This window comes from Vicia villosa, unplaced genomic scaffold, assembly GCF_029867415.1.
Source record: "Vicia villosa cultivar HV-30 ecotype Madison, WI unplaced genomic scaffold, Vvil1.0 ctg.000888F_1_1, whole genome shotgun sequence".
Lineage (NCBI taxonomy): Eukaryota > Viridiplantae > Streptophyta > Magnoliopsida > Fabales > Fabaceae > Vicia > Vicia villosa.
In genome coordinates this window covers 318,988-342,033 of record NW_026705399.1, presented here as the reverse complement: position 1 = coordinate 342,033, position 23,046 = coordinate 318,988, and the positions used below count along the sequence as shown (strand labels likewise).

Below are 23,046 nucleotides of genomic sequence, written 5' to 3'. Positions count from 1 at the left end.
AGAATTCTCCAACTTAAGCTTCTTTGTTTCAAATTCAAATAGCTTTTTCAGCTTTTTGTATTTGAGACTAATCTGAGACTTGAGTTCCAGAAGTTCAGTTAGACCGGAAACTAACTCATCTCTAGTAAGTTCAGAAAATACCTCTTTAGAATCTGATTCTGATGTAGATTCTGATCCGTCATCTTCTGTCGCCATCAGCGCACAGTTAGCCTGCTCATCTTCAGAGTCTGAATCATCTTCTGACTCATCCCAGGTTGCCATAAGACCTTTCTTCTTATGAAACTTCTTCTTGGGATTTTCCTTCTGAAGATTTGGACATTCATTCTTGAAGTGTCCAGGCTCATTGCATTCATAGCACATGACCTTCTTCTTGTCAAATCTTCTGTCATCAGAAGATTCTCCACGTTCAAATTTCTTTGAACTTCTGAAGCCTCTGAACTTCCTTTGCTTGGTCTTCCAAAGTTGATTTAGCCTTCTGGAGATCAAGGACAGTTCATCTTCTTCTCTAGCCTGAAAAGCGTTAGTGCATTTCTTGATATTGGATTTTAATGCAATAGACTTACCTTTCTTTTGAGGCTCATTTGCGTCCAGCTCTATTTCATGACTTCTCAAGGCACTGATGATCTCTTCCAGAGAAACTTCATTCAGATTCTTTGCAATCTTGAATGCAGTCACCATAGGACCCCATCTTCTGGGTAAGCTTCTGATGATCTTCTTTACATGATCAGCCTTGGTGTATCCCTTGTCAAGAACTCTCAATCCAGCAGTAAGAGTTTGAAATCTTGAAAACATCTTTTCAATGTCTTCATCATCCTCCATCTTGAAGGCTTCATACTTCTGGATTAAAGCTAGAGCTTTAGTCTCCTTGACTTGAGCATTTCCTTCATGAGTCATTTTCAAGGACTCATATATGTCATAGGCCGTTTCCCTGTTAGATATCTTCTCATACTCAGCATGAGAGATAGCATTCAGCAAAACAGTTCTGCATTTATGATGATTCCTGAAAAGCTTTTTCTGATCATCATTCATTTCTTGCCTTGTCAGCTTTACGCCTCTGGCATTTACTGGATGTTTGTAACCATCCATCAGAAGATCCCATAGATCACCATCTAGACCAAGAAAGTAACTTTCCAGTTTATCTTTCCAGTATTCAAAGTTTTCACCATCAAATACCGGCGGTCTAGTATAACCATTGTTACCGTTGTATTGCTCAGCAGAGCCAGATGTAGATGCAGGTGTAGACTTTTCACTTTCATCAACCATCTTTTACTGAAGCGTTTTTCTCTTCCTGAATCTTTTCTAAACACGGTTAAGTGCTTGCACCTTAGAACCGGCGCTCTGATGCCAATTGAAGGATAGAAAAACACTTAGAAAGGGGGGGGGGTTTGAATAAGTGTAGCTTTAAAAACTTGACAGATAAAAATAAATTGCACAATTATTTTTATCCTGGTTCGTTGTTAACTAAACTACTCCAGTCCACCCCCGCAGAGATGATTTACCTCAACTGAGGATTTAATCCACTAATCGCACGGATTACAATGGTTCTCCACTTAGTCAGCAACTAAGTCTTCCAGAGTCTTCTGATCACACACTGATCACTCCAGGAACAACTGCTTAGATACCCTCTAAGACTTTTCTAGAGTATACTGATCCACACGATCACTCTAGTTACAACCTGCTTAGATAACCTCTAAGACTTCCTAGAGTATTCTGATCCACACGATCACTCTAGTTCCTTACAACTTAATGTAATCAATTCTAAGAGTATTACAAATGCTTCTTAAAAGCTATAATCACAAACTGTGATATTTCTCTTAACGTTTAAGCTTAATCTCACTAATATATTACAACAGCAATGTAGTGAGCTTTGATGAAGATGAAGATTCTGAGCTTTGAGTTTGAACAGCGTTTCAGCAAGTTTAATATGAGTTGTTTTGGTGCAGAATCGTTAACCTTGCTTCTCATCAGAACTTCATATTTATAGGCGTTGGAGAAGATGACCGTTGAGTGCATTTAATGCTTTGCGTGTTCCGTACAGCATCGCATTTAATGTTATACGCTTTTGTCAACTACCTCGAGCCTTGTTCACGCTGTGTCTACTGACGTAGCCTTTAATAGCTTTTAACGTTCCTTTTGTCAGTCAGCGTAGCTTGCCACTTGTACTTTCTTCTGATCTGATGTTTATGAATACAACGTTTGAATATCATCAGAGTCAAACAGCTTGGTGCAAAGCATCTTCTAATCTTCTGACCTTGAAGTGCTTCTGAGCGTGATACCATCAGAACTTCAGTGCTTCTGTTCTCTTGTTCTTCTGATGCTTCCATAGACCCATGTTCTGATTCTGCTTCGACCATCTTCTGATGTCTTGCCAGACCATGTTCTGATGTTGCATGCTGAACCATTTGAGACAAAGCTTCTGAGCGCTGAATTATGCGTACTCTTTATATATTCCCTGAAAAGGAAATTGCATTGGATTAGAGTACCATATTATCTTAAGCAAAATTCATATTATTGTTATCATCAAAACTAAGATAATTGATCAGAACAAATCTTGTTCTAACAGGCCGGACCGGGTCGGGTCAGTGTGACCCGGATCCACCCAACTCACTAAACAAGGAATGGGCTATTGAAAACCCTAATCAACAAAAGAAGCAGCAGCGCTTCTTGTCTCTCCCTCACGTGTTTTCTGCAGAAAAACAAGAAAAATGGAACAACAGACAAGGTTCCTCTTCCTTCGATTCTCTCCCAACGTGAACAGCAACTCGGTTTCTCTTCCTCACTCTCGGTTGAACAACGATAACACAACAGCACTATCTTTCTCGCGGTTCTCACTCAAACTCATGGCCTTTCCCTCGCGGTTTCTCTCTCTCTCTCGGAACAACAAGAACGATGGCGGCCATTGAAGAAGCTCGAAGAATCCAGGTATGCTTCTTCCCAAATTCCGTTTTTTGTTCTTTTTAATGATAACTCAGTGACATCTCTCTCTTTCTGTTTCAGTTTTGCTTGCGTGAACAAACAACAACAACTCACGCTCTCGGTTTCTCACGGTGAAGGACTCTCCCTCTCAGTGAATGATTTTCGGCCATGGGAGGAGAACTAGAGGAAAAATCCAGGTATCACCTCTTAATTTCGTTTTCACTTTGATTTAACAGTATAATAACTCAAGCTATTTCCTGTGTTCTGTCGATTTTGTTCTAACAGGGAACCAAGTTTAACAGCAACAAACTACAATATTTAGAGAAAGAGTTGAATCAACGTACCTACAGCAAGGAGATTTTTGCGGTTTTGATGTTGAGGTAAGCTTTGATCCTTATGCTTCTGTTTATGAACTTACTGCAAATTTGTTGTTGCTGAATTTTTGTCCAAGTCAGAACACTTGCTTTGCGAATTGTTGTCGTGTTGATGTGATTTTGAACCGTGGCTTGTTTCTGTTGTGACTTTGCTGTTGAATCCTTTGATTTGCTGCAGATTGAATGATGAAGAGAACCATGCTTGATTCTGTTTTGATGCTGCAAACTTTGTGCTTTTTGTTGTAGGATCCTTTGATGAAGATCATCACCACCTCTTTGGATATTAGGGAGACTTTAAGATGGCCTTCAAGTTGGAACTCTCCACCAAGGTATGAAGAATTTCTTCTTCACTTCCCTTCAAGAACTATGTAGCTAGAAACTCTTATTTTTCAAGTAGTTTTCTTTGATTTGAAGAATTTCTCCTTCTAACAAAGAAACATGAAAACTATAAGAGAAGAGGAAGAAGTGAGAAAGCTAGTAGTATAGTAGCTTTGGTGTGATTTTCTTCAATGAGAGAACTTCCTATTTATAGGCAAAGTTAAGGGAGTGTTTGGCAATTGGTAATCTTGATTGGCAAGTTTCAATCATTGCAAGATAAGAAAAAGAATATATTCTTCATCATTGCAAGAATAAAAAATAAGAATAAGAATATTCTTATGCAAAGATATTTTTCATGATATAAGCCATGTGTGTAAATTTTTATGTCATTTTATGATATCTCTAAGTTGCATAATTTTATGACATAAAAATCTCTCTTTGGCTTTCTTTGACTTTTGCTAATTTCACCCCTCTTTTTGTTTCTTTTTTTCATGTTGCATGAGGACCTTGAAGAAAAGCATGAAGAAATTTGATCTTGAAGAATGAAGACTTGAAGAATTCAAGAATTGCATTTGAAGTTTTATCTTTTTCTTTTCCTTGTAATTCCAACTTTGTATGAATGAAACTTTGTATTCTTGAAAATGAATGGAATTTTGTAATTCTTGAATTTTGGATAAAGTCTCTATTGTAACTCATTTGAAATTTGGAACTTGTTCATGTAAAGAAACTCCACTTGTAATGTTTGAATTTCTCTTAGAACTTGAATGAAATTGTATGAACCATGAATATTGGATATTCTTTGAATGAACTTTGAATTTTGGCAAATTCAAATGATCCATGGTAGTTCTTGAAGTAATGTGAAGAATGTTCTTGCACCAATGAACTTTTAATTCTTGAATTTATGGTTTTAAACCATACTTGAAATAATCTTTCAACAAATGGACTAAAAGATATTTCTTGCAATTTTCATGAATTGTTCCAAATTTGTATCATCTTCCAAATAATCCATAAGAAACAATTTTCTTCACCACGACGAATCCATAGGCCAAAATCTTGAAATAGATTTCAAACAAAACTCTTGAATTACACAAATGGAAATGGCGCACTTTATTTGAAAACCACCATGGACACGAAATTATCTTGCAAAGAATACGTGAATGAATGAAGAATCCTAGTTTGGTCGATTCAAAGCCTTTGAGCTTATTGAAGTGAATCTTTGAGGACCAAATGGTGACTGTGGATCTTGAATTGAGATACAATTTCCATTGGATGTTGTCATAGGGATTATTTGAAGATGATTGAAACCTTTGATTGACTTCCTGGGGATTTTTAGGGTTTCCCAAATGTGATCCCTGATTTCAGTCCCTGATAGTTCAAAAATCCTAATCTGATGATCTGAGATTTCACTGTTGATCAATCCTTGTGTAGGAGATGTCTTGAGCCAATAGATTAGGTCAAAATGATGCGCTTGGGGTCTTGAGGTCATGTCCCAAGTCATTAGGTCAAATCCTGAGCAGAAGTCAGGAGTATGCTGTCTTCAGTCAAAACCCTAATCTGGTTGATTCAAAGCCTTTGAGCTTGTTGAAATGAATCTCTGAGGACCAAATATTTATTGTAGATGAAGATGATTCATTTGAAATGAAGGGAGAACAAAACCCTAATTGATTGTTACTTGTACTGATGAGTGATTTCCTGATTAAATCCTGCTGAGTCACAAGTAGCAAACACAAGCTATGCAATTTGTTAGAGATGCAAATGATGCATATGCAGATGATATGAGGCGGTATCTTAGGTCAGAAATTGGGGTATGACAGATGCCCCTATTTAAGTTTCTTCAACCTGAGACATGAAGATTGAAAATCTTCGTTTTGATAGGGTAGAAGAGACTTAAATATCAGAAGACGCGAATTTTGGACCTAAGATACCAAAATTGCGAATGATGCAAGGATGTCTTTACCGAGGGAATATCAAGAACTGACTCCACTGGGGAAAAGAGATTGGGAAGGATGTCTCAATCCGTTTTAGGAAGAGAATCCGTTTTGTCTTTTCGGGAAAGCAAGTGTATGCTTCACCGGGGAATGATAGCTTTGTAAGAAAAGCTTATCTATCGACATTACCGACTATCTGCACAGGGATAGACTTGTTAATAATGCGAAGGTGAAAGGTATGAAACTATATTACCGACTATCAGCATGGTGATAGACTTGACAAGGTAAAAAGAGTTTCAAAGGTTCGGTTAATATTACCGACTATCAGCCTTGCGATAGACATGTTTAATAATATAACCAGAACAAAAAGGTTTCCGAATACCAGCCTCGTGATAGTGGTTCTGAAGACATGATCAATTATCAGCCGAGTGATAAAATGATTCTGGAGACTTTGCTAGGGAAATTACTGGTTATTCAGCCTTGTGAACAGTAATAAGGCCCTGATTGTCAAATGGTCTTCATGATTGATTTCCTTGAGAGGAAAAATCTTTTGGAAGAGACATAAGCTGCTCAGATGATGAGGCTATTGCTCATTGTCTGTTTTTCACAATTCTGTTTGAGGAATCGGAATTTGAATTTTTGGTAAAGACAGGGTTCTAACCAAGAATGAATTGGAAAGAAACAGTCAAACAAGACTTTGTACCCATGAGGAATGAACTCGAATGGGGATTTTCTCCTTTGTTTTGAGAGGAGAAACTAAAGCAACCTTCTTCCACGAGGAATGATCTCAGTGGGGAACTGGAGAAAGAACATGTTCCTTTTGCTTATGGGTGACAATCTACTGGAGAGATGACACGCCCGTACCTGTTTATTTTCTTCTTTTTTTTCTTTTCTTTTTTTTTTGGGATAGGTATATCCTGGACAAGTGATTTTAGGCAGACATTGAAAAATGCAAGAATGCATAAATGATGCAAATATGTATGAATGATGAATGTCATGAATGTCGCATGCATGCTAACAATACTGACAGATAATGAAGTGTATACTGGAGAAGGACTGTCATCGCAATACAACCAGATACTTGGCAAATGTTCTTCAATCACGGTGTAGATAACACAGGTGATGAATGGTGTTGCGTGCTTTAAACTTCTCTGGGGAAGATGAGCATCTTTTCTTATTGAGATGGAAGAACCTTTTCACTGGAGATAGAAAATCTTCGTTACTGGGGATAAAAGACCTTCTTCACTGGGGATAGAAGAGCTTCTTTACCTCGAGGGATACTTGCTTTAAGAATTCTTTTCTGGGACAAGAATACCGTTGTCTCAATAATTTTTTCAGGGAGAATCCTTTTGTTCATCCTATGGAGACGACTGCTGATGTTCCTTCCGTTGTTCACAACTCAAAGGAAAATTTCGCTTTTATTTTAAAAAAGAAAAGTGAAGTAAATTCATTTAAAACTTATTTTTTCTTTTTTGTTTCAAAAGTGAATAACATAATTAAAGCGTCATTTTGCAAGCTAAAAGAAATTAGAGATTGCAAACAAATGGGCACAAGGCTCAAATTTATTTAATAGGATGGTAATCAGCTAAAGGCGTGATTCCATAGAGTATTTACAAAAGTTGGAAATGGTAATTATGCGGAAAAGGCTACATTGAAAGCAATAACCACTATTCCCCTTAACAACTTTGAGTTCCAACCGTGCTTGTCGCTTCAGATTGGCGATAATTTGATTGAAGATCCTTTGATGAAAAAGACTCCTCAGGTGACGAAGTACGGACTGATACAGTTACTTTGTCATTAATCCCTAATTTTTGCCTAGATTGCCCTTTCAGGTTTTCAATCTACCAGGATGAATTTTTCTGTTTATTGTCTCTAATTTTTGCCTGGACCGCCCTTTCGGGTTTTCAGTCCACCGAGACGCTCATTTTTGCCTAAGTCGCCCTTTGCGGGTTTTCAACTTACCGAGCTGTTCTTTTGTAATTTTTTTAGACAAAGTATTTCTTGACTGCATCAGCATTCACAGGATGTGGGAGTTCATCACCATCCATGGTTGTAAGAGTCATGGCGCCGCCAGAAAATGTTCTTTTGACAACATACGGGCCTTCGTAATTAGGAGACCATTTGCCCCTAGAATCTGGTTGAAAAGACAAGATCTTTTTAAGCACGAGGTCGCCTTCTTGAAATTCACGAGGTCGAACCTTTTTGTTGAAAGCTTGTTTCATCCTTGCTTGGTATAACTGTCCATGGCATAGAGCAGTCATACGTTTCTCTTCGATTGAATTCAACTGATCGTATCTGCTTTGACACCATTCAGCCTCTGATAACTTAGTCTCCATGAGGACTCTCATTGATGGGATTTCAACTTCTACAGGGAGCACAGCTTCCATGCCGTATACTAGAGAAAAGGGAGTTGCCCCTGTTGAAGTACGCACTGAAGTACGGTATCCATGTAAAGCAAATGGCAGCATTTCGTGCCAGTCTTTGTAAGTGACGACCATTTTCTGGACGATCTTCTTAATGTTCTTGTTGGCGGCTTCAACGGCACCGTTCATTTTTGGTCTGTAAGGAGAAGAGTTATGATGCTCAATCTTGAATTCCTCACATAATTCTTTCATCATTTTGTTATTCAAGTTCGAACCATTGTCAGTAATGATCTTGCTGGGAACACCATATCGGCAAATGATGTTATTCTTGATGAACCTCACAACCACTTGTCTTGTAACATTGGCATAAGATGCTGCTTCGACCCATTTGGTGAAGTAATCAATTGCTACCAAGATGAAACGATGACCGTTTGAAGCTTTCGGCTCGATCATTCCAATCATGTCAATACCCCACATGGAAAAAGGCCACGGAGATGAGACAACGTTGAGTAGAGTCGGTGGCACATGGATCTTATCTGCGTAGATCTGGCACTTGTGACATCTCTTCACGTGTTTATAACAGTCAGATTCCATTGTCAACCAATAGTATCCTGCTCTTAAGATCTTTTTGGACATTGCATGCCCATTTGAATGAGTTCCAAAGGACCCTTCATGCACTTCATGCATTAACATGTCTGCTTCGTGTCTGTCCACGCATCTGAGCAAAACCATGTCGAAGTTTCTTTTGTATAGCACATCTCCGTTCAGGAAGAAACTGCCAGAAAGTCTCCTTAGAGTTTTCTTATCTTTGTTTGATGCTCCAAGCGGGTACTCTTGAGTTTGAAGGAAGCGTTTGATGTCGTGGAACCACGGTTTATCATCGATGACTGCTTCAGTTGCAAATATATAGGCAGGCCTTTCAAGGCGCGTAATTCTGACTGTAGGAATATCATTCCAATGATTGACTTTGAACATGGAAGATAGAGTAGCCAAGGCATCTGCCATTCGATTCTGATCTCGAGGTATATGATGCAATTCCACCTTGTTGAAGAAAGTCAACAGACGTCTTGCATAATCTCTGTAGGGGATCAAGCCAGGGTGGTAAGTTTCCCATTTGTCTTTGATTTGGTTGATCACGAGGGCTGAATCTCCATATATGTCGAGGATCTTGATCCTTAAGTCAATTGCTTCTTCGAGACCCATGATACAAGCTTCATATTCTGCGATGTTGTTGGTACAATCAAATAGCAATCTGGCAGAGAACGGGATATGAGTACCCTTGGGAGTGATGATGATTGCCCCAATTCCATTGCCAAAAGCGTTTACTGCTCCATCAAAAATTAGGCCCCATCTTGATCCGGGCTCAGGACCTTCTTCTGGTAACGGTTCGTCACAATCTTTCATTTTCAAGTACAAGACATCTTCATCAGGAAAGTCAAACTTGAGAGATTGATATTCATTAATTGGTTGATGCGCCAAGTGATCGGCGAGAATGCTTCCTTTGACCGCTTTTTGAGCACGGTACTCAATGTCATATTCGGATAACAGCATTTGCCATCGGGCAATCCTTCCTGTTAAGGCAGGCTTTTCAAAGACATACTTGATCGGATCCATTTTGGAGATTAACCAAGTAGTATTGTTGATCATGTATTGGCGGAGACGTTTTGAAGCCCAAGCCAAAGCACAACATGTTTTTTCGAGCATGGAGTAACGAGACTCACAGTCTGTGAATTTCTTACTCAAGTAATAGATGGCATGCTCCTTCTTACCGGTTTCATCTTGCTGTCCAAGCATACAACCCATGGATTCTTCCAACACAGTAAGGTACATGATTAATGGTCTCCCTTCAACCGGAGGAATCAATATCGGTGGTTCTAACAGGTACTCTTTGATACTGTCGAACGCTTTCTGGCAATCTTCAGTCCATACAACCCCTTGATCTTTGCGGAGAAGCTTGAAAATTGGCCCACAAGTAGCAGTCATCTGAGAGATAAATCTGGAGATATAGTTCAATCGTCCGAGAAATCCTCTTACTTGCTTTTCAGTTTTTGGTGCAGGCATCTCTTGAATAGCTCTGACTTTGTCGGGATCTACTTCAATACCTCTTTGGCTGACAATGAAACCCAAGAGTTTTCCAGATCTAACCCCAAAAGTACATTTGTTAGGATTCAAGCGAAGCTGATATTTCCTTAGTCGTTGAAACAACTTCAAAAGGTATTCAATATGTTCTTCTTCTGTGCTGGACTTGGCTATCATGTCGTCCACATAAACTTCAATTTCTTTATGCATCATGTCATGAAAGAGAGTAGTCATTGCCCTTTGGTAAGTTGCGCCGGCATTCTTTAATCCAAACGGCATCACTTTGTAGCAAAAAGTACCCCATGGGGTGATGAAAGATGTCTTCTCCATGTCTTCAGGAGCCATCTTGATATGATTATAACCGGAGAACCCGTCCATGAAGGAAAAGACGTTGAACTTAGCGGTGTTATCAAACAGCATGTCGATATGCGGTAATGGAAAGTCATCTTTTGGAGTGGCCTTGTTCAAGTCACGGTAGTCAACACACATTCGGACTTTGCCATCTTTCTTCGGAACTGGCACTATGTTGGCCAACCATTGAGGATACTCCGAGGTGACAAGAAAACCTGCGTCGAGCTGTTTTTGAACTTCCACTTTGATCTTGTTAGCCATATCAGGGTGAGTCCTTCGTAATTTCTGCTTAACTGGCGGACATTCTGGCTTCAATGGCAAGTAATGCTGAACAATATTGGTATCCAACCCAGGCATGTCTTGGTAGGACCAGGCAAACACGTCAACATATTCTTTGAGAAGGTCTGTCAACTTACTCTTGATATCATTATCAAGCAGCGATCCAATGGTCACTTCTTTTTTGTCTTCTTCAGAACCCAAGTTGATCTTTTCTAAAGGCGCTCTGTGAGGCAGAATGGCTCTTTCCTCGTGCTTAAGTAATCGAGATATCTCGTCCGGGATCTCCTCTTCTTCCTCTTCTTCAGCTTTGAACACAGGAAACTCAAAGTTGGGAGAGGGCATAGGGTTATTGCATTCAATGGGTTTATCAATAGTAAATCTGCACATGTGATTTATATTTATTTCAGAAAATTTATGAATGCAAGAGTGTATGCAGATTTTTTTTTGAAAAAGTTTTTTTTTTATTTGGGTTTTTTAGGATTACCATTTCCAGAAAAAAGCAAAAATAAAACATATAATGTAGGGAATTCAAAATGACACTTTATTTATGATTCATTTTTGAAACAAAGCCCTAAACACAAACTCATTTGTCTTGGGCAGGACAAAGAGGGAAACTTTTAAAACAAAGCCCTATACACAAAGTTATTTGGGCGGAACATTTAAAAGCAAAGCCCTATAAAACATCTCTCTGCTTTGGGCAAGGCAGGAGGTCAAAATAACAGCGAGGTGATTACTTTGAGCGGCGAACAACATTCGGAACGTCGACAGCCTTCCAGTAGCAACGAACTCCTCTGTGTATTATGTATTCAGGAAAATTATCCCCAGAATTGTCTTCAGTATTGACATTGACCGCTGGTCGAGCAGGATTTGAAGGTCCTGGTTTGTCAACCTTGTTCTTTGTAGAGTTGAAACGGTCTTCTTCTACTTCTTGAAGAGCATACGATGAGTCACAATCCTCAGAATTTTCAGGATGTATTTCCCAGTCTTCAGGATGAAGAGACTCATTATCAGCGACACTTTCCGAGTCAACTGCGGGACCATCTTCCCCCTCATCTTCAAAAATGGCATTTATGTGATAATAACCACCTTCAGGATTATAAACCTTGGCAGGTGCGTTGAAGCTGAAATCTTCAGTAATTTCAGGCTGCTGAGAAAATTGACAGGGCTGATAAGCCTCTTTTGGTTGACTGTTATATCCAAAGGGATCTCCCCATCCAGTTGGTTGGATATCTTCAATCGCAATCTTTGAACTTTCAGGTGCAGTGTATTTCACCATATAATCAAATTTACCACTTGGTTGCCCCAAGGTGTCCCAAACCTCTGCAGGAATAGGCGGAATTTCTTTAGCACTTATTTTCTCTGAAGGAGGATATGGTTCTTCCTGAGATATGTATCCCGAGTCATTGAGATAACATTTCCATTCTTCTTCAGGATCAGGTAGATCTTCTTCGATGCATTCTTTGATAAGGACATTAACCTCTTGAGGAATTGGGTTAAGGAATCCTCCACTAATGAATGTTTCTTTGATCGGACGAAGGGTTTCATCCTTCTTGGTGCAGTTTGAGAATGTTGGTGAACATCCGAGACCTGCTCTAGTTTCATTCTTGGTCGGGATCACAACTTGCCCCCAGCCAGTGGTAGTTCCATCTTTCACTACTTTTACTGCCTCTTTGTAAGAAGAGATTGATGCTTTCTTTTTGGAAGATTCGTCTTCTAAAGAGAGACCTTGGAACTGAGTTCCTTCCACATCATCGGCACTTATGCAAGAGAAATTGGACAAATGGCTCACCATCAAGGCTTGTTCTCCACTTATCGTTACCAATTTTCCATTTGTTACAAATTTTAACTTTTGATGGAGCGTAGAAGTCACTGCCCCTGCTTCATGGATCCATGTTCGTCCTAACAGACAGCTATAAGCAGCTTGAATGTCCATGACCTGGAAGGTGATTTGAAATGTATGTGGACCAATTGTCATGGGAAGGTTGACTTCGCCGATAACAGATTTTCGCGATCCATCAAATGCTTTGACAACTACACCACTGAACTTCATAGGCATTCCTTGGTAAGACAAGCGAGCAAGAGTCGTCTTTGGCATCACATTCAAGGAAGATCCGGTGTCTACCAACACATTGGACAAAGAGTCTAACTGACAGTTCATAGAAATGTGCAAAGCAAGATTGTGATTTTTACCCTCCTCGGGGAGTTCTTCATCACAGAAGCTTAAATTGTTGCAAGCTGTTATGTTAGCTATTATCCCATCAAAGTGATCAACAGTCACATGATGATCCACAAAAGCTTGATCTAATACTCTCATCAGGGCTTCCCTGTGGGCTTCAGAGTTTAAAAGTAATGAAAGTATTGAGATCTTTGAAGGAGTCTGCATAAGCTGATCCACAATTTTATATTCACTTCTTTTGATAAGCTTCAAAATTTCATCAAAATCAGGATTGACATTGGTTCCACTGGATTGACCAACATCAGTGTTTGTATTACTGACAGGAGTTTCCACAGGATTCCCTACTGGTGTATTGATAGGATTTTGTCCGGTTGCAGGAACAACAGGCTGCTTTGGAGGTAGTGGAGTATACACACGTCCACTTCTTGTTACTCGACTCACATCAGCGATGTTTACGACAGATGAGAGAGTTGGTAAAGGAACTTCTTGTCCATTCTTTATCATTGTTGCATTGTAGTTGTATGGAACCGCCTTGTCAGAGTCATAAGGAACAGGTCCAGGTAGACAGATGATCAAAGGAGTAACAGGAACCCTTGGCTTGTTGTAGGTAACTTCTATGCGCTCGGGCATATTGAAATGAGGAATGATGACGTTAACTTTAGGCATTTCCGAGTTGATATCTGAGACTAAAAGCTCATGCGGATAACATCCTATCATGTTAACTTCATTTTCATCCCTATTTCTGTAGATCTGAATAGTACCATTGTCTAGCAAAACTTGGAGATCTCTTCTCACAATTGAACATCCGTGAGGATCTACACAACATATGCTACAGGAACCATATTGATGCTGGCGAAAATTCTGCCCTCGACAGAGAGTGGCGTGCATTTGTACCAAATCGGCTCTTGAGAAATTGATATTATAGACTCGGTATGGACCAGGACATCCGTACACCATGTTTATAACATGCCCTCCATGATTGGGCAGCGGATTTGCTTGCACATTTGGATTCAAATTTCTGAATGAGAGGAGATTAGATCTAACCAACCTCTGAACTTCATATTTCAAAGCTATGCAATGCTCAAGATCATGGCCAGGTGCTCCTTGATGATAAGGGCATGAGACCTCAGCTTTGTACCACCATGGGAGTTTCTCGGGTACTGGTGGTGGTGCTCTAGTTTGAACGAGACCTTTTTCAATCAAAGCAGGGTACAACTCTGTGTAGGTCATTGGAATCGGATCGAACTGTGGAGCTCTTTGCACACGACTCTGATTATTGTTGAACTGCTGAGCCTGTTGTTGAGGCTGTTGTTGTTGAAACTGCGGAGTAAATCCCGGATTTGGTGTTGTGTTAACGACTGGTGTGATAGCAGCAACCTGTCGTCGACGATTGACGTTCCCTCTTGACTTTCCTTGGGACACCATGTCAACACTTTGTTCCTTCTTCTTTTGGAAACCACTTCCGAACTTTTTGGTTCCGCTTGAAGATCCACCTTCTTTAGTCAGACGTCCGGTTCGGACTCCTTCTTCTAGACGCATCCCCATGTTTACCATTTCGGTGAAATCACTTGGAGCACTAGCAATCATGCGTTCATAATAAAACGGACTGAGAGTATTCAAGAAGATCTTTGTCATCTCTTTCTCTTTTAACGGTGGATTAATCTGAGCAGCAGTTTCTCTCCATCGTTGGGCATATTCTTTGAAAGCTTCATGATCTTTCTGAGCCATGGATCGAAGCTGATCTCTGTCTGGAGCCATATCCGAGTTATACTTGTATTGTCGGACAAAGGCCTCACCTAGGTCATTGAATGTTCGAATATTAGTGCTATCCAAGCCTGTGTACCACTTCAGTGCGGCACCAGTTAAACTGTCTTGGAAGTAATGGATAAGCAACTGATGATTATCTGCATAAGTAGACATTTTTCTGGCATACATCACGAGATGACTTTGTGGACAAGAACTACCTTTGTACTTCTCAAAGTCTGGGACCTTGAACTTAGCCGGTATTTGTACACTGGGAACCAAACATAGCTCCTGGGCATTCTTTCCAAACAAATCTTTGCCACGAATAGCTTTGACTTCCAACTGCATCTTGTTAAACTGCTCTTGGAGATCTCCCACAAGATTACGCGGATTTGTGCTATCTCCTTGATCATGATAAATCTCATTGCCATCATAAGGAACAGTGTGAACCGTAGGGGTCGGAACTGTCATAGTGGGTTGAGAAAGTGCCATAGTGATTTGAGAAAAAGTTACCCCTGAATGCGGAATAAATGCCGAACCTTGTGCAGCAGGTGCTTCAGTTGTAGCTGTTTGAACCCCAGAGAAATTATGGCGGAAACCTGTACCAAAGCTGAAAGGCGGGCCCCAACCTTCTGGCATGGAGAAAGATGGAATACCGAACGCAACTGTAGAAACTGGAGTAGTGACCTCAGATGTCACTGTTGCTTGACTGTTGGGTGGCGGAGGCTGATTCTGTGCGGCCATCAAGGAGTCAACCAGAGTAGTGAGACTTTCCAACTTTTCCTGAAGGGTGGTCACTGTACCACGGAGCTCAATATTCTCTTGTTCAGAGTGTTCCATTACTCTTCTTCTACTCGAACGAGTATTGTATCTGTGATCTGATTGCGAGCGCGGTCGAGAAACTTTGAGACGCGACAGCTTGACGATCTATTGGAGAAAGATCCAAAAGATAAGACTCTATACAACAGACTCGATATGCAGACTGATGTATGCAAAAAGAAATTTATGATTTTTTCCAATTATTTTAAAGATTATTTCCTTGCAAACATTTGAACACAAACAATTCTTTTATTGAAATAATGGGAAATGTTACAACATTGGAGCATAGCTCCTTACAGAAGCAAATGATACATGAAAATCTAAACAAATCCTAAACATCTTCATCAGACGAAGAACCAAATGCATTATGCAGCTTGAGCTTCATGATTTCTTTCCCATAGTAAGCTTTCAACTCGGCCTTTTCAGCTCTCAGCTTGTCAACAACATTCTTCCAATTGTCAGGCATCGGAGCGTTGCTTGTCGAGGCTTCAAGATTTTTCTTGCTTTCTTTGATGTATCTTCTGATTGCGGCATCTTTCCGACGGATCTTCTCATCTTTGTTCATGAGCCATCCATCCTGATAATAGAGAGTTTCTTCATGTTCTTTCACTTGTTTCTTCAACTTTCTATTTTCCACATCAGTTCTTCGAAACTTTTCTTTCCAAGCGTCTTTTTCTATCCTCATCTTGGTCAAAGTGTCTTGGTATTCCTCCATAGCGGGAATGTTGGGTCGTTGAGGTACCACAGGGAACATGGGTTTTTCATAATCATAAGGCATTTGAAACTCCTTTGCTCTTTTCTTCACCCAACAGGTATAGGCGTTCGTAGCGATACAGTTCTTTATCTCACCTTTTTCTTTCCATCGGATGTCGTACCAGGCTTTCACCATTTTTGTTTTCAACCCTTGAGGATCATTTCCTTCCTGATAGAAGTAGCTTTCCACTGTAGGGCCAATGGGTTTAGTTGAATTTGCATACCCGAATTGTCGTCGGGCTAGGACCGGATTGTAGTTAATTCCTCCTTGTGTACCAATGAGGGGTACGTTGGCGAATTCTCCACAACTTTCAATGGTTTCTGTACCGCAGCGAGCCAAGGTATACCACTGAATATCATTATTAGTAAGAGACATAAGTCTTTGAGACCAACGTAAACCTTCTCGGTTTTCCGTGAAAATGGGAGACTTAGGTAAGTGTGAAACAATCCATTTGAATAAAAGAGGTGCACAACATACAATAATTCCACCACCTTGGTGATTCCTATGATGGACAGAGAAATACATGTCACCAAGCAGAGTCGGAACGGGATTTCCATTCAAAAAGACCTTTATGGCATTGATATCAACAAAGTCGTCGATATTGGGAAACAGAACCAACCCATAGATGAGCAAGGCTAGTACAGCTTCAAAAGCTATCATGCTACCAGTCTCGATGAAATCAAAGGCTCTCTTTATTAGAAACTGTGAAGGCAAACCTGGAAGGTTTCCTTTGGTAGTCCAATTACTCTCTATTTCAGATTTCTTCAAGTGGGTACCTGTTGCAATGACTGGTGACTTGGGAATGGCTTCCAAACCATTGAAAGGTATTTTGTCAGACACAGGAATACCCAAAAGATTGGCATATTCTTCCAAGGTTGGTACCAACTGATAGTCTGGAAAGGTAAAACACCGGTAGACGGGATCATAAAACTGAACCAGAGTTTTGAGAAGCCCCTCATCAACATGAGTGTTCAAGATAGGCAAAAGCTTTCCATGGCTTTTCCTAAAATCAGAAGGATCTTGTACAAAAGACGCTAACTCTTTCAGTCTTTCCACATTAGGCTCTTTGAAACCGTACTTCTTGGTATGCCTTTTTACCCACTCCATAACCTAATCCTATAATGTTTGCAAAGAAAATTCTCTAATTGTTTGGAAAAAATCATGTTTTTATGGAAAAAGATTTTTTTTTTTATTTTTTATGGATGTATGAATGCATGGATGCCACATATTCAAACATGGTAAAGCGAATATGGTAACGCAAACATGGTACTGTAAACATGGCAACACAAACATGGTAACACAAACATGGTACACACAGGTTCAAAGGTCCAGCGTCACGAGCATGAGGTCAGAGAACCAAACATGGGATAGTTCTAGTTAATCACCTGTACAACATGTTCTACTGATACGTCAGAGTCTACATTTTTCTTTCGGATATTACCGGCTTTCCACAATTAAACTCATGAGCCAGCAATATTCTCAAGAAAAACTCGTCTGAGTGTGGTTCTCCGCATGACAACTAATCCAAGTCTTCACCTGAATAGTTTCTGCACCACAACCTAATAAGGCCAGGATGGGTTGGGGTTCTACAGCCAACTCAGCTTCTACAGTTCAATGAAAGCAATAATGTCTTCGCAATTAACTCGCTAAACATATATTACAAACAAGGAACCTCCACTGAGCGGAAGGATTCTCACGTGCGCCTGCACATGACTATACCCTCCACCTAATTTCTTATGTGTACTTAATCCGGGTTAGGATTTGTCCATAATGTATCACTTGTAACAGAACCACGCAAGTAACAGAACCAGAACCACACATATAACAAAAAATGAAAAATAAAGCAAATAGAATTAACCCTTCCTTTGGAAACAATAAAAAGATGGTCCCCAGTGAAGTCGCCATTTTTCTGTCGCGGGCGAAAAATCGTTTTGTTCCTCTTTTTGTGGGATGAGACACCTGATGCCTTCTTTGGGCTCGAGTGCTCAAAAAAATGATTTTTCTTTTGTACCGACCAAACTTTTTATTGTTTCCAAAAGAGGAAAAGGAAAAAAGCTGCAATAACCTAAAAGTGGGGAGAGAGATCTTGGGTAAGAGGGTTGGTTATACGAAGGGAAGGTATTAGCACCCAACGTATCTATAGTACTCTATAGGTTTCTTTGCTTTGTTTTTCATTCCATGTTATTGAGAGGTTCTTGTGAAATAGGTGGGACCTAAGGTGTTTGTTTGATTATGCTCGCAAAGATCATCGCGATCCTCTGCATACATATCCCTTAGAGGGAATCAGAGCATCTGTAGCTCGGGGTCTAAGGGTGCTAAGGTTTGAGTGGTTTGAGAGAGAAGTTTTGCTCGCCAAGGATACGACCTTGTGCCTACGTATTCTCAAAGGGATGTTGAGAAAGTCAGAGCAATCGTAGTTCCCACTTATGCTAGTGGAAGCAAAGGAAAATAGACAAATGTCGTCTAAATGCTAGATGTATCTAATCTATATCATCACATACATCTGTTTGATTTTTGTTTGAAAATCTTTTCATTATAAGCCCGGGGCCATGCCACTTATGGCGCTTAGAATGATAAAGATGTTTTTGTTTGTTTAACCAGCCTTGTGGCAAAAAACTTTCAATGAAGTCAGCCTTGTGACAAAAAGTTTTGATTAATCAGCCAGCCTCGTGGCAAAAGTTTCAATGAAGTCAGCCTTGTGACAAAAACTTTGATTAATCAGCCAGTATGGTGGCAAAACGGTTTGATTGATTAGCCAGCCTTGTGGCAAAAAGAAATTTGATTGATTAGCCAGCCTTGTGGCAAAAAAGTTTGATTGATTGATTGTTTGTGATGATATATAAGAGATACTCCTAGCATAGAGATGAAAAATGTCTAATCTCCTAGGGTATTTGTTTTGGATATTTGGGATGCTTATAAGAAGCCCGTGGGTCCTTGTACGAAGCCCAAGAGGAGGCTATCCGAGGGTCCTTGCATTGTAAGCCCAAGAGGAGGCTATGGGAGGGACAATCCAGGGTCCTTGCATTGTAAGCCCAAGAGGAGGCTATGGGAGGGTCACTCGTTTGCACAAAGCCCAAGGGGAGGCATGGTATAGTTGGTTTGAGCTCTTAGAGCGATTTCACCGGGAAACCATACTCTATGTCCTAACCTAAACTAGGGAGATTCTTTGCACGAAGCCCAATAGGAGGCTATGGGGAACCTAGTGTTGTACTAAGTTGAACAAGCATATATATAACACAATCACAAATATGAACAAGTACGAACAAATATGAACAAGTACATGAACAGATATGAACAGTTATACATATATGACAAAGTGTGTGTATATAATGGAGTTTATGAAGGAAATATACCTGTAAGCATGATCCATTTGTAAACACGGGGGCTCGGGACTCATACTCGGGGAGAGGCCCACTTGAGTTTATTCAAAAGCTATGTAAACAGGTCTTTACAAGGGGCTTGGGACTTATACCTACATGGAGGCCCATGGTATTTTTGGGAAGATTTAAAGAAACCTTCATTTTTGGTTTGTTATTCAAAGTTAAAAAAACAGATTGATTGAGATATGTACAAAAGGCGTACAATGAAATACCTAATTTCATGTACTGGAATGGGTATGTACAAAAGGGGCTTGGGACTTATACCTACGTGGAGGCCCATGGTATATTTGAAAAGTTTTGTTTCTTTGAAGTTTTGTTGTTTTGAAAATGATTTGAAAATTGTTTTGAAAAGATTTTTGTTTTGAAGTTTTATTGTTTAAAGAAAAAAAACAAACTGTACAAAAAGAAAAGAAATGGGACTTACACTCTCTAATATTCGAGAGGCCCCACATCGTTTTGAAATGAGTTGAATGATTTGAAAGTGAATTGATTATTATTGTGAAAACAGTTGATTGAGTTTTAGGCTTACCTCGAAGAATGAGAAAATTAGATTTTTGAGTTTGAGGTGTTACCGTGATCTTCAGATGTTAGGCATCCACACCAGTAGAAAGGAAACGTTGGATGAGTTCACAGCTTACAGCATTCCATGATCATCCAATAATTGTTTATGGAATTCTACAGCAAATGGAAGACCAAACAAAACAGACAAATCCAAAAGACAACAGAGAAATAATCTCGAAGTCTTGGATGAAGTTAGAAAATTCAAGTAAAATGTGCAACAGTAATCAAATAAAAATTTAAATGATTAACTACACAAAATAATATGAAAATATCAAATTCAAATAAAAATTAATTCTAAAAGAAGATATTTTTGTGGTTTTTTCATGAGAAGATAAAATAATTAGAAACACAAACTTAAATATGCATCTAATATATTTTTTTTGGTTGTTTTAATAAGAATTTATAAAAAAACATACTTATGAACATATGAAAATATTAAAAAACATATTTTTTGTCATTTTTAATAAGGATTTAGAAGATAAAACTATATCCTATATTAAAATAAAATATTAAGTCTTTTTTCTATGAAAATAAAAAGAAACTAAAAGTAAATTAAAATATAAATAAGAAAAAGAGAAGATTGGGCCAGGAGGTATTAAAATCAGATTGGAGGTGTAGGCTCAATTGGAGAGAACTGAAATAAAATAAAAAGCAAACTGGGCCGGACCGGGTCGGGTCAGTGTGACCCGGATCCACCCAACTCACTAAACAAGGAATGGGCTATTGAAAACCCTAATCAACAAAAGAAGCAGCAGCGCTTCTTGTCTCTCCCTCACGTGTTTTCTGCAGAAAAACAAGAAAAATGGAACAACAGACAAGGTTCCTCTTCCTTCGATTCTCTCCCAACGTGAACAGCAACTCGGTTTCTCTTCCTCACTCTCGGTTGAACAACGATAACACAACAGCACTATCTTTCTCGCGGTTCTCACTCAAACTCATGGCCTTTCCCTCACGGTTTCTCTCTCTCTCGGAACAACAAGAACGATGGCGGCCATTGAAGAAGCTCGAAGAATCCAGGTATGCTTCTTCCCAAATTCCGTTTTTTGTTCTTTTTAATGATAACTCAGTGACATCTCTCTCTTTCTGTTTCAATTTTGCTTGCGTGAACAAACAACAACAACTCACGCTCTCGGTTTCTCACGGTGAAGGACTCTCCCTCTCAGTGAATGATTTTCGGCCATGGGAGGAGAACCAGAGGAAAAATCCAGGTATCACCTCTTAATTTCGTTTTCACTTTGATTTAACAGTATAATAACTCAAGCTATTTCCTGTGTTCTGTCGATTTTGTTCTAACAGGGAACCAAGTTTAACAGCAACAAACTACAATATTTAGAGAAAGAGTTGAATCAACGTACCTACAGCAAGGAGATTTTTGCGGTTTTGATGTTGAGGTAAGCTTTGATCCTTATGCTTCTGTTTATGAACTTACTGCAAATTTGTTGTTGCTGAATTTTTGTCCAAGTCAGAACACTTGCTTTGCGAATTGTTGTCGTGTTGATGTGATTTTGAACCGTGGCTTGTTTCTGTTGTGACTTTGCTGTTGAATCCTTTGATTTGCTGCAGATTGAATGATGAAGAGAACCATGCTTGATTCTGTTTTGATGCTGCAAACTTTGTGCTTTTTGTTGTAGGATCCTTTGATGAAGATCATCACCACCTCTTTGGATATTAGGGAGACTTGAAGATGGCCTTCAAGTTGGAACTCTCCACCAAGGTATGAAGAATTTCTTCTTCACTTCCCTTCAAGAACTATGTAGCTAGAAACTCTTATTTTTCAAGTAGTTTTCTTTGATTTGAAGAATTTCTCCTTCTAACAAAGAAACATGAAAACTATAAGAGAAGAGGAAGAAGTGAGAAAGCTAGTAGTATAGTAGCTTTGGTGTGATTTTCTTCAATGAGAGAACTTCCTATTTATAGGCAAAGTTAAGGGAGTGTTTGGCAATTGGTAATCTTGATTGGCAAGTTTCAATCATTGCAAGATAAGAAAAAGAATATATTCTTCATCATTGCAAGAATAAAAAATAAGAATAAGAATATTCTTATGCAAAGATATTTTTCATGATATAAGCCATGTGTGTAAATTTTTATGTCATTTTATGATATCTCTAAGTTGCATAATTTTATGACATAAAAATCTCTCTTTGGCTTTCTTTGACTTTTGCTAATTTCACCCCTCTTTTTGTTTCTTTTTTTCATGTTGCATGAGGACCTTGAAGAAAAGCATGAAGAAATTTGATCTTGAAGAATGAAGACTTGAAGAATTCAAGAATTGCATTTGAAGTTTTATCTTTTTCTTTTCCTTGTAATTCCAACTTTGTATGAATGAAACTTTGTATTCTTGAAAATGAATGGAATTTTGTAATTCTTGAATTTTGGATAAAGTCTCTATTGTAACTCATTTGAAATTTGGAACTTGTTCATGTAAAGAAACTCCACTTGTAATGTTTGAATTTCTCTTAGAACTTGAATGAAATTGTATGAACCATGAATATTGGATATTCTTTGAATGAACTTTGAATTTTGGCAAATTCAAATGATCCATGGTAGTTCTTGAAGTAATGTGAAGAATGTTCTTGCACCAATGAACTTTTAATTCTTGAATTTATGATTTTAAACCATACTTGAAATAATCTTTCAACAAATGGACTAAAAGATATTTCTTGCAATTTTCATGAATTGTTCCAAATTTGTATCATCTTCCAAATAATCCATAAGAAACAATTTTCTTCACCACGACGAATCCATAGGCCAAAATCTTGAAATAGATTTCAAACAAAACTCTTGAATTACACAAATGGAAATGGCGCACTTTATTTGAAAACCTCCATGGACACGAAATTATCTTGCAAAGAATACGTGAATGAATGAAGAATCCTAGTTTGGTCGATTCAAAGCCTTTGAGCTTATTGAAGTGAATCTTTGAGGACCAAATGGTGACTGTGGATCTTGAATTGAGATACAATTTCCATTGGATGTTGTCATAGGGATTATTTGAAGATGATTGA

The 23,046-nt window shown here is 39.0% G+C and overlaps 1 protein-coding gene and 1 long non-coding RNA gene across 6 annotated transcripts; both read left to right on the top strand.

The window, feature by feature from the left end:
• The first annotated feature begins 2,674 nt into the window (after window positions 1-2,674).
• LOC131631952 (uncharacterized) lies at window positions 2,675-4,367 on the top strand. Of its 2 annotated transcripts, XR_009292883.1 has the most exons (3): window positions 2,675-3,113; window positions 3,202-3,296; window positions 3,469-4,367. It is a non-coding gene; the product is annotated as an uncharacterized LOC131631952 (long non-coding RNA). The 2 variants fall into 2 exon arrangements; XR_009292882.1 differs by lacking the exon at window positions 2,675-3,113 and having other exon boundaries at window positions 3,128-3,296; window positions 3,537-4,367.
• A 16,428-nt stretch (window positions 4,368-20,795) lies between these two features.
• On the top strand, window positions 20,796-22,503 carry LOC131631950 (uncharacterized). 4 transcript variants are annotated; one of them, XR_009292880.1, is made up of 4 exons: window positions 20,796-21,249; window positions 21,338-21,432; window positions 21,673-21,755; window positions 22,248-22,503. XR_009292880.1 is itself a non-coding variant. In XM_058902713.1 (2 exons), exons 1-2 carry the CDS (start codon window positions 20,844-20,846, stop codon window positions 21,349-21,351), a joined length of 420 nt encoding a protein of 139 aa, XP_058758696.1. In that variant the 5' UTR covers window positions 20,796-20,843; the 3' UTR covers window positions 21,352-21,563. The 4 variants fall into 4 exon arrangements, 1 of the variants encoding a protein (XP_058758696.1); XR_009292879.1 differs by having other exon boundaries at window positions 21,673-22,503; XR_009292881.1 differs by having other exon boundaries at window positions 21,605-22,503.
• The last annotated feature ends 543 nt before the right edge of the window (window positions 22,504-23,046 follow it).

What these genes read in the sequence shown, in the direction of transcription:
- LOC131631950 (XM_058902713.1), top strand. Translation starts at nt 20,844, where the DNA reads ATGGAACAACAGACAAGGTTCCTCTTCCTTCGATTCTCTCCCAACGTG.